Source organism: Phaseolus vulgaris, chromosome 8 (genome assembly GCF_000499845.2).
Source record: "Phaseolus vulgaris cultivar G19833 chromosome 8, P. vulgaris v2.0, whole genome shotgun sequence".
Classification (NCBI taxonomy): Eukaryota; Viridiplantae; Streptophyta; class Magnoliopsida; order Fabales; family Fabaceae; genus Phaseolus; species Phaseolus vulgaris.
The window spans coordinates 61,653,957-61,665,307 of NC_023752.2; the positions used below are offsets into that span (position 1 = coordinate 61,653,957).

General features: G+C 34.1%; 2 protein-coding genes across 2 annotated transcripts; both read left to right on the plus strand.

Moving 5' to 3' along the window:
• Window positions 1–974: 974 nt before the first annotated feature.
• LOC137823965 (65-kDa microtubule-associated protein 1-like) lies at window positions 975–5,736 on the plus strand. Its single transcript, XM_068629365.1, has 10 exons — window positions 975–1,168; window positions 1,816–1,903; window positions 2,661–2,864; window positions 2,965–3,216; window positions 3,336–3,551; window positions 3,803–3,958; window positions 4,036–4,347; window positions 4,685–4,772; window positions 4,894–5,042; window positions 5,231–5,736. The coding sequence occupies exons 2-10, from the start codon at window positions 1,832–1,834 to the stop codon at window positions 5,528–5,530; spliced, it is 1,749 nt and encodes a 582-aa protein (XP_068485466.1). The 5' UTR covers window positions 975–1,168; window positions 1,816–1,831; the 3' UTR covers window positions 5,531–5,736.
• Window positions 5,737–7,683: 1,947 nt separating this feature from the next.
• LOC137827289 (protein HOMOLOG OF MAMMALIAN LYST-INTERACTING PROTEIN 5) lies at window positions 7,684–10,581 on the plus strand. The gene is made up of 6 exons (XM_068633576.1): window positions 7,684–7,953; window positions 8,091–8,191; window positions 8,535–8,644; window positions 8,976–9,051; window positions 9,189–9,329; window positions 9,440–10,581. The coding sequence occupies exons 1-6, from the start codon at window positions 7,860–7,862 to the stop codon at window positions 10,352–10,354; spliced, it is 1,437 nt and encodes a 478-aa protein (XP_068489677.1). The 5' UTR covers window positions 7,684–7,859; the 3' UTR covers window positions 10,355–10,581.
• The last annotated feature ends 770 nt before the right edge of the window (window positions 10,582–11,351 follow it).

Consider the following 11,351-nt stretch of genomic DNA (forward strand, 5'->3'; position numbering starts at 1 on the left):
TTTTCAATATAATTGATACTCAGTCTTAATAAAACAATAAAAATATTAGAAGTTGTGATTTTTTACCGATTAAATCCATATACGACTAATAGAAGTCTCAATATTCCGTCAGAATCTATTGACATGACTAAAACTCTAATCGAGTATAATAACAAAAGACTCATAATAATTATATAAATAGTTATAGATTTTAAAAATAAAGTACGTCATCATTTAGTACTAATAACATCGAACATTGAATATCAATATCTCAGTTAAGCGTTTGAATACCTTTTACATATACAATCTAAACTTAGAATACACGAAGACGAGAAACAGAAGAGTAAAAAAACCATTTTAAGAAGAAGAAAAATGCAGACCAGCCGACCGAGAAGGAAGTCAATCATTCTCTTGATTCTTCCAGTTAAAGAAGAATATATATACTAAACAAAATTAAAAACTTGCCATATGTGCAAGGTACATATTTCCTAAATAATTGTAGATTTTTTGCAATATATTTTTTACTACTTTTGATATGTCTGGCAAGTATGAAAGGCATTTTATATTTTTCTACATGTGAAACATTTATTTTCATTTAATTTTTTGATAACATAAGTCATGTTTTATCGCAGTGTTTTACTTGAGTTGAAAGTCTTGGCTTAATAAATGTTCACACATGATGATGGGTGAAACCGAAAGACTGTTTCATTTTGAGTCAATGGTAATTTAATTTTGAAGTGTTTATGCTCTTTTATCAAACAAATTTTACATTAAAACTTTCTTAAATATGCTACAAAAAACAACCAAATTTAAATAATTACTTAAAAAGCCAAAATGATGTTTTATGCAATGGTAATATTAAGAAAAATTATGATTATTAGTATTACGAAACACGTGAAACAAGACAAAGATAGAGTCAAAGTCAACATTTTTGAAACAAATTGAGGAGTGGCATAATGGTAAATAACATGGAGAGTTGGGTCCATTTTGTTTTCACACAGTGTACTCTGTGTTTTGTTTTTTCATCTTCTCTTCTGATTTCATCTTCTCTCTAATCTTATTATTATATGCACACGCTACACAACAAAATCTCACTCTCTCTTTCTCTCACACTCTTTCACGAACTCACTCACTCACTTGTTCGCATTCTGTTTCAGATCTGAAGCGACATAACCCTAAGCTTCGCGCGGTACGTATTCTTCTCTCTCGCCACCTTCTCTTCATCTTCGCATTCCCGAGATCTGCTTCTTTCTCATTCCATTCTTTCTCTCTCATCTTTCCCTTTCAATCTTTGCTATTCTCTGTAACTTCACCGTCATGTGCTTTCTTTTCTTGTTACTTGTTGCTGCTGATCGTTTCGTTATTGTAGCTTTCGTTTCCTCATTCTGCTGTTATTGTTAGCTTAATTAGCTTGCTCTGCATTGGATTATGCTCTGTAGTATGTAATGTAATGGAAGGAACCTAATTTGTTTGGATAACTTTTTTTTTTGTTGCCTTAAAATAATGATTAGTCATTATTATTTATTTTGTTAAAAAAGACAATTATTAATTATTGCTCTTGCTGTTGAGAATGAGAACCTTTTTGGCTTGTCTTTCAGAAGATCGCTATCTGAATTCGTTAGTTTAACTTTTGGGATGGGTAATTTGGGTTACTGGAATTTTACAGTTGACCGTAAAGGATTGTGGGTTTGCATTTCTCAGGCTACGGTTGCATTTGCCTTCTTCTACATAGCGCATGTCTGTTTCTCTCTTGATCTTCATGGAAGGGGTGTTTATTTGTCTTTTATGGTAGGTGAAAGGAATTTCGTGTGTTGATTTTATTTTTTTCTGGTGCAGACGGCTGGGAACATCAATGGCAGTGACGGAGGCTCAAAATCCTCTTCTTGGGGAAAATACCTGTGGTTCCTTGTTAAAAAAGCTGCAGGTTAGTTTCTTCATTCGGATTTTCATTTTGTGCACGGTCTTCAGAATAATATTAGGGAGTGTCTGGGAAAGATTAATTTTAAAGATTTCAGCTGTTTAAAGACAGTGGCTAAAATTTGTAAAAAGCTTTCTCTCTAAAATGTTAAGCTGATTTTACAAATTTGAAAAATTGTAGCTTATGAATAAGGTAAACTATGTTTTTGCCTTAAATTCCTAAAATATTAAATACGTCCTCCAAAAGTTTTTCATATTTTTTTTCCTTTAAAATTTAAACATATTTTTAGTTCTTGTTAATAATAATTATAATAATAAATGGAAAACTTATGTGGATAACGATATTTTAATTGTATATTTACCAAAATTATTTAAATCGACAAATTCATGTGTTAAATTTGTCGTCCAGCTAAGTTTTCTGTCTATATTTATTAGAAAAAAAGAACAAAGTAATATATTTAAATTTTAGAAAGACGAAAATCATACGAAAACATCGTGGACGTTTAATATACTTGACGGGGATACAGAACACATTTTACCACCTACGAATATTTTCCAAAAGTTTTTATTTTTCCCTTTCAACTTCATATATACTCTTTATCCCATGGACTAAAAGTTGATTTTTTTTGTTGCACCTAGTTGAAATTAATTATTTTAGAACCCATTTTTCAGCGAACTTACATACATAGAAACTGTTTCTGTTTACATTGATTATGAAAAGAATCGAATATACTTATAATTTAGATTATCTTTATTCGCTGTAGGAAATTTGGGATGAGGTTGGTGAGAGTGACGATCAACGAGACAAAATGCTTCTTCAGTTAGAACAGGAATGCTTGGATGTGTACAAGAGAAAGGTTGAGCAGGCTGCGAAGTCAAGGGCACAGCTACTTCAAGCTTTGTCTGATGCTAAGCTTGAGCTTTCCAGTCTTCTATCAGCACTCGGAGAAAAGAGCTTTGCTGGAATTGTTAGTAACTACTTGACCATGTCTTATATTGGCAATACACAACACACAGACTCCGTATTTTACTTTTGTCTTCTTATGCATACTTTTTTTCCTTTCACAGCCTGAGAACCCTTCCGGAACTATCAAAGAACAGCTTGCAGCTATAGCACCAGTACTTGAACAGTTATGGCAACAAAAGGAAGAAAGAGTTAAGGAGTTCTCTGATGTACAGTCCCAGATCCAACAAATATGTGGAGAGATAGCTGGGAACTTGAACCTTGATGATGTTTCACCTGCAGTTGACGAGTCTGACCTCTCCCTCAAGAAGTTAGATGAATATCAATCTGAGCTCCAAGAACTTCAAAAGGAAAAGGTAACTCTGTTATAATGGGCAATAATAATGTATCAGTTAGTTAAAAATTTGGAAACCCCATCTACTTTCGCTGATAACATGTTATTGAGAATTTTGTTCCATTGCGCTTTGATTGACAGAGTGAGAGGTTGCACAAGGTTCTTGAATTTGTGAGTACTGTGCATGATCTGTGTGCTGTCCTTGGCATGGACTTCTTCAGTACTGTAACAGAGGTACATCCAAGCCTAAATGATTCTACTGGTGTTCAATCCAAGAGCATAAGTAACGACACCCTAGCTAGGCTGGCTAAGACTGTCTTAACGCTGAAAGAAGATAAAAAACAGAGGCTGGACAAGGTAATGCCTTTAGAACATTTTTTTCCTTAATTTTTATTTGGACAATGTCTGTTAACTATATTTCCAATGTTAGCAGTTTTCGTATATTTTGGCTATTGGCTTGCTAATCATGTTTATGTTTTCAAGAAATTCCCATCAATTTTGACTGTGACACCCAAAATTGATATCAACTTCAAATGTTTTGCATACATTTCTGGTGGACTTTTATTATAATGCCATTTAATTTGACTTCGACTCGGATTTGTTTGCAGCTTCAAGAATTAGCTTCTCAGTTGATTGATCTTTGGAATCTAATGGACACTCATCCAGAGGAAAGGAGTCTATTTGACCATGTTACCTGTAATATGTCAGCTTCTGTTGATGAAGTCACTGTCCCTGGTGCCCTTGCTTTGGATCTGATTGAGCAGGTACTGAAGACCTTCTTTAAGTTTACAGATTCGGGCTCCAAATATGATATTAACTGTTTTATTTTTCGTTCATACAGGCTGAAGTGGAAGTTGAGAGACTTGATCAGCTGAAAGCCAGCAGGATGAAGGAAATTGCTTTCAAGAAGCAAGCGGAGCTTGAAGAGATATTTGCCCGTGCCCATGTAGAAATAGACCCAGATGCTGCACGGGAGAAGATTATGGAATTGATCGATTCAGGAAACGTTGAACCAGCTGAATTACTGGCTGACATGGACAATCAGATAGCAAAAGCAAAAGAAGAAGCTTTAAGTCGAAAAGATATATTGGACAAGGTTGAGAAATGGATGTCAGCATGTGAAGAGGAGAGTTGGCTTGAAGACTATAATCGGGTATTTGCAATTTCCCTTTCTACTTTTTTTTCTGAATGACTGGTTGTGCACAGTCTTGGTGTGAGAGTGTATCTAATCCGAATCGTGATAACAAAAGTTGTAAATTATCTAACCAGAGTCAATCTTCATTCATCTTTATTCTATAGTTTACTTTTTCAGTTTCAGTAATTAGTTATTTCACAAGTAATTGAAATGTTTCATGCCCTGTTTAAAAAAATACGTAGATTAGCTTTAGCTTTGCTACGAGTTATGGTCATTACAAAAGATAGTTGCATAATCTTCCTCATTTGGATTACGATTTTTTTCTCTGACACAATTACACAACCTTGTAAAACAGGATGATAACAGGTATAATGCAAGTAGAGGAGCACACTTAAACCTCAAACGCGCAGAGAAAGCTCGGATTTTGGTCAACAAAATTCCAGGTATTTACTGAAAGAAAGTACAGCCATCATCAGATGTTATTATTCAATCTGCTCTCAGTGTATGCAAGACAAATGTTGTCACATTATTGGAATGATTTTGTTTCTTTTGGTGAAATTGCAGCTTTGGTCGATACATTAGTTGCTAAAACTCGTGCATGGGAAGAAGATCATGGCATGTCATTTACATATGATGGCGTTCCTCTTCTTGCCATGTTAGATGAATATGCCATGCTCAGGCATGAACGGGAAGAGGAAAAACGGAGGATGAGGGTAAGTTTCACCAATAAGATGATTAGGATGACTCATTGTCAGATTGATTTAAGCACTTAATAAAAGACCACAAGTGTGCGAGAAAAAAATATAACTATCAGCTGGGCCTGTTTCTGTTCACTATTCTATACTTATTAAACATACAGTGGTATTCAGAGGTCATAATATATTGACTTTGCACTCTGTAGGATCAGAAAAAGCACCACGAGCAACGAAACACAGAACAAGAAGCCATCTTTGGCTCAAGACCCAGCCCTGGTAGGCCAGTTAGTTCTGGTAAGGTAGGAGTTACTCGTGCTAATGGAGGAGCTAATGGTACACCTAACCGACGGCTGTCGCTTAATGCTCATCAAAACGGAAGCAGGTCCACAACAAAAGATGGAAAAAGAGATATCAGACCAGTTGCTCCAGTGAATTATGTGGCCATATCAAAAGAAGATGATGCTTCCCATGTTTCTGGTACCGAACCAATCCCGGCATCACCCTAATAATGAGATCTTCATTTTCAACCCTATAATTTCATCTTTGTAGCATGATCAAATACTAGTTACTGCTTTAGGAATTATAATATGGAGTGACAAGTAATTAGAGAGGAACTGTTTTGAGCTGTGTATGTTCAATTTGCCATTTGGAGGTTTTCTCAATACATGTGCCCTTTAATATGAAAATATAGAGCTAGTCTACCTTTTTCCAATGCCTGGCTCCTCCTATTCATTGGTTTCTTTCACTTTCGAGTGTGTCTGAAACTGTTTGTGAAAGAATGAAAAAAAATGCAGAAGCAAGAAATAGTTCGTTCTCACTCAAAGCCCCTCCATCAGAATGACAGAATCTGAAACCAAACACGATGTTCGTCCTTTATGCAGTCAGACAAGTTTCAGAATCCGTGTTTTCCCCTAGTGAGATGTTTTGGCATTGTGCCCCTGTTTAAGTTATTTGAGCCATGGAATAATATTAATCAAATTCACTCATTATTTACTTTGCATCGAATTAATAACTACAAAAGAAGGAAATAAAAGGGCATCTTATTGCTTCTAAACATGTTGAAAGTTCAATGTCAATTCTACAATTTTTTCTTTCACTGTTGGAATCTCTGGTGCGTGTTCAAGATATGATTCTAATAGGACCCAAGGTAGTATCATTATTTCATAAGACTTTTGAATTGTCTTTTAAGTAAAAAAATAATAATAATTATCTTACTAATAGGCATGTGTTATCACCAACATATTGAAAAGGTAGGATTTGAATTCACTTTTCTCATTCTTTAATGTCTCTAAAAATACCTACAAAGATCGAAATTGTAGTGGGATGAACTTTGAATATTTGTTGAATGCATCTTTGGAAGGTAACTTTTTTTATAAAATATTTGAATACTTTGTAATAAAGTATATTATTTGGATAAACAATTAAAAGAAATTAAAATTTCATAAATAGAAAAGTAATTTGATTAGATAAAGTTAGATAATTTAAAATTTTATAAAAAAAATAAAAAAACTGAAAATTTTCATAACTTTTTTTCTTAAATTACATTGGTGGTAACATTTTAGCTTAGCTTTCCTTAATACGGGATTCATTTGATCGACGTCGATTTTTGTTCCCGTATGTCAATATAGTTCCACATCATTAAGGAATTAAGACCAATGACAATTTATATACTCCCTCCTCCCTTCATCCTTTGAGGCACCTTTGAACACCAACCTTCAGAAATTTGTAGTGATTATTTTTTGGCAAGATCAATATCATTAAAATATATTTTTTTGTATTTTATGAAAATTAAAATAAAAAACTAAATCTATAAATTTTAAATTATTTTATCCAATTTTTTTTTTAAAATTAAATAATATAAAACAAAAATATTCAAATTTGCTGTATTTAATTTTATAAAAGTTATAAAATTTCTTAAGAAAAACAAGACTAGGTTTTAACTGGTATTGTCACCTCAATGTCATGTAACAACCACATAAATAAGATCTCTGAAACATTTAATGGAAGTTCTATTTAAGGCAAATTCTTCCTGCGACATATTAATTTCAATATGTACATAATTTACTATTGAAAATGACAAAATATTTCTTTACAATGCCGAAAATAATCTTAAAAAAGAGTGAATAAAAATTACTTTTAAAACTCTTTTTCTAGAAATATTTCAGATTTAAATTTGTGGAACATTTTTTATTATTTTCAATTTTTGATTTTGGATTTTTTTTTCTGAAATGTAATTTCTTTTTTAGTTTTGAATTATGTTTATTATTTTGGATTTAAAAATTCAAAATAAAAATATTTTAGAAAATTTAAAAAATAATAGGGCCTAGGTTAAAATTGATATGGTTAAAAAAATATTATCTCTGTTTAATCCACTCAAAACTTTAATCAGAATAAAGTTATTGTCTTTTTATTTAATTCATTTTTCAACTCGCTTAAACTCAAATTAACTGAATTAATTGAATTGTATGGTTTTAAAAGTCCACCATAAAAGCCATCCTTTCCATCAAAGATTTTTCAAGTAACACTTTTAAAATGAATTAAAAATTAAAAACACATACAGTTTTAATTTAATAAAAATAACAAACATATATATATATATATTAATTTTCAAGTAACCAACATAAATATCCACCAATTTTTAAAATTTAAAATTTTAATTAATTGAATATTTTTCTTAACTGCTAAGCTCTTTCAGTTTTTCTTTCTTAATAATTAATAGTTGCTTCGGCGGGGAAAGACGGTCGAACACATCACACAAGCTCGGATTAAAGCCAAGAAACGACGCCGTGTGGTATCTAAGACCTTCTCCGTTTTGAATCTCTCTGAAAAATTGAGATGGCAAACGAAAACGAACCCGCGAAGCTGCTCCTGCCATATCTTCAACGCGCCGATGAATTGCAAAAGCACGAACCACTCGTCGCTTATTACTGTAATTCTCTTTTAATTCCTCCTTCTTTTTTTGGATCGACACCTATTTTTCATTATTGTGAATTTTCTGTTTCTCTGATCTGAAATACTCTAATCCATTCGTAATTATTATGATTAAATTGTTTTTGATCAAATTAGGTCGATTATATGCGATGGAACGGGGGTTGAAGATTCCGCAAAGTGAGCGCACAAAGACCACCAATGCTCTTCTCATCTCGCTCATGAAGCAGCTTGAGAAGGTTCTGAGTCAAACTTTGTTGATTGGTTGTGCTGATTGTAATCGTAGTTAACTGAAACATAAAGTGACTTGCAACTGGCTCAATAAGTAATCATCTGTGATAGTTTAATTGATCTCGTGGAGCCCTAATTTTGATGTTGAAAAGATGAAGGAAGTCTAATTTAATCTATTCATGTTAAATAAATGTGTTTGAATGTGAATAATAATGAATTCGTGTTTGAGTGGCAATCTGCAGTTTTATTTTCCTTTGAAAGATGTTGGTGGCTGAGGTGTTTGATTCGGTACGTTTATGATGTTTTTATTTGCACAATTGATATATCGGAAATATGTTTTTTTTTTTCCAGGATAAAAAGTCCATCCAGCTAGGGCCTGAGGACAATTTATATCTCGAGGGTTTTGCTTTGAATGTGTTTGGAAAGGCAGACAAACAAGATCGTGCTGGAAGAGCAGATTTGTATGATAATATTACTGTTTATTTGTTCTTTTAAATGCTAGGATTGAAATAAATAAGCGTTTTTAAGCTTATATGTTAGTTTGTTCTGTTGCATCAACTTCGATTACTTTTTATCTCAATTTTGTGTTGAGGTTTAGAAGGGATATTGTATGTTCTTGTTCCTTTCTCTTGAACATGATAATAGCTGACTCGCTTTACATACCAAGTATCTTTCTTTTGCCAATTGTTTACCATTCCCTTAACATGTCATTTGCATAAGTATCTTGCTTGAGTGTTTTGAGTTTTTCATCTGTGATAAGTTTTTGACATATATTCTTTTGACCTTTTACAGGAATACAGCGAAAACATTTTATGCTGCCAGCATATTTTTTGAGATTCTTAATCAATTTGGAGCAGTTCAGCCTGATGTGTGTATTTCATGAATTTGAACCTTCCTTTTTTATGCATGGTTTTCACTGTGCGTTTCTTGTTTGAAAATAATTTGCAGCAAGGATACAACTTCCTGTAACTGTATGTTTAATGCTTTTATGAGTTTCTTTTACAGCTGGAGCAGAAACAGAAATATGCAGTGTGGAAAGCAGCTGATATAAGAAAAGCTTTGAAAGAAGGAAGAAAGCCCACAGCTGGTCCGCCTGCTGGTGATGAGGATCTGTCAATTCCATTCAGTTCTTCAAGTGATAGATATGTATGATTCAAAACTTAACATGGTGTCTTCTTAGTTTGAGCAGTTAGAAAAGCATAAATAAATTGATGGATTAATATAAACAATTAACTTTACTCTGTTTATTCTTGCAGGACCTTGGGACTACTGAAACTACTGTTTCCAGTCCTGGACCAGCATCTGATTCATCACCTAGTTATCATAATCCTGTTAACTACCAGAATCCACCAGGCATTCATCCGGCTCCTAAATTTCATGATACTGTTAATGAACAGCATTCTGGAAATAATCAACCATCTATGCAATATCATGATAGAGTGGATAACAATAAACATTCTTCTGTTGTTTCTCCATCATCTCACTCTTACACACCTGGAGTTTATCCTTCCCAAGACTATCATCCTCCTCCACCTTCCCATGACTATCATTCTCCTCCACCTTCCCAAGACTATCATTCTCCTCCACCTTCCCAAGACTATCATTCTCCTCCACCTTCCCAAGACTATCATCCTCCACCACCTTCCCAAGATTATCATCCTCCTCCACCATCCCAAGATTACCATCCTCCACCTGCCAGGTCAGAAAGTTCGTATTCTGAGCTCTACAACCATCAGCAATACTCATCGGAGAATTCACAGCATTTAGGGCCTAACTACCCTTCTCATGAAAATTCCTCCTATTCCTATCCCCATTTTCAGTCTTATCCAAGTTTTACAGATAGCAGCCTTCCATCAGTCCCATCAAACTATACTTATTATCAAGGGTCAGATCCTTCATATTCTTCCCAGTCAGCTCCGCTAGCCACAAACCATTCAACAAGCGCTCAACACAGTTCCAGCAGCAGAAATGGAACTGTTGTGGAACCTAAATCAAATACTCAGACATACCAGTATGACAGTAACTACCAACCAGCACCTGAAAAAATAGCGGAGGCACACAAGGCTGCAAGATTTGCTGTTGGAGCACTGGCATTTGATGATGTCTCAATTGCAGTAGACTACTTGAAGAAATCACTTGAATTGCTGACAAATCCATCCGCTAGCCAGTAATATTTATGTAAATTGAAATATTGATTTCGATGGTTTTTCTACCTATTATTTGCATGCCCTGTTTTGTAGATTATATGCATCATGCACTTAAATTTAGGGAACATGACCTAAACGGAAATCATAAAATTGCTGGACTCTGCTGTCTTTCCCGTTTATCTGGTTGTAATTATTGAGTATGGCTTGTTTTTCAAGGAATTGTGATACATACAAGATGTCTGCTTGATGAATTTGAGTTGTCCGTCTAGAACAATTCTCTTTTTCTCTTTTTGGGTATTGCCTCCGAACTCAAATTCAGGTTCACATTTATTTATTCATGCATCCCCTGAGGATTTGAGTCTCTGCTGGTAAGTTCTTGAGTACATCATAACAACTTGTTGCTCAAGAAGTTCCATTTCAGAGATTATGCAATGTGGAATGGCATAAAAATCTGACATTTTCTTTAAAGGATAGCTTGGCAACATTTTATTGACAAAAATTGCCATATAAAATCTAAAGTTGAATAATTAACCAAATTATACTTAGACATCCGTTTCTTTTCAAGCAAGGAGCGTTGGGTGTTATTCTGAAAGTTAATTTGGGTAATAATCTGAAGATCCATCAGTGGTATCGTCTTATGGCGGTGCAAAAGAAATGTTATTCCTGTCTGTTGTAGCCAACCGTGTTGTGTCGTGACGAGAGTAGGGCATTGACAGAGACTTCCTTCACTCTGATATCATCAGTTACAGAAAGCCTTCGACGCATGATCATCGTATTGACCCTTATTATTGTCATTTTATTGAACTGTTTAAACAAACAGATCCATAGAATGATACCACACCATAACTTCTCCGAAACATGTTCACCTTTCACATTTCTGTTGGGGAGCATTGCTTTGAAACTGAGTTTCTGTGTCCGCACCGTGCAAAAGAAGGCTGCAGCACATCTAACAGAGAAGAAGAAGCAACCCTTTTTATGGTCCTGAAAGCGTAGTTGCGTGGTCTGACATGAGGACCTTTTT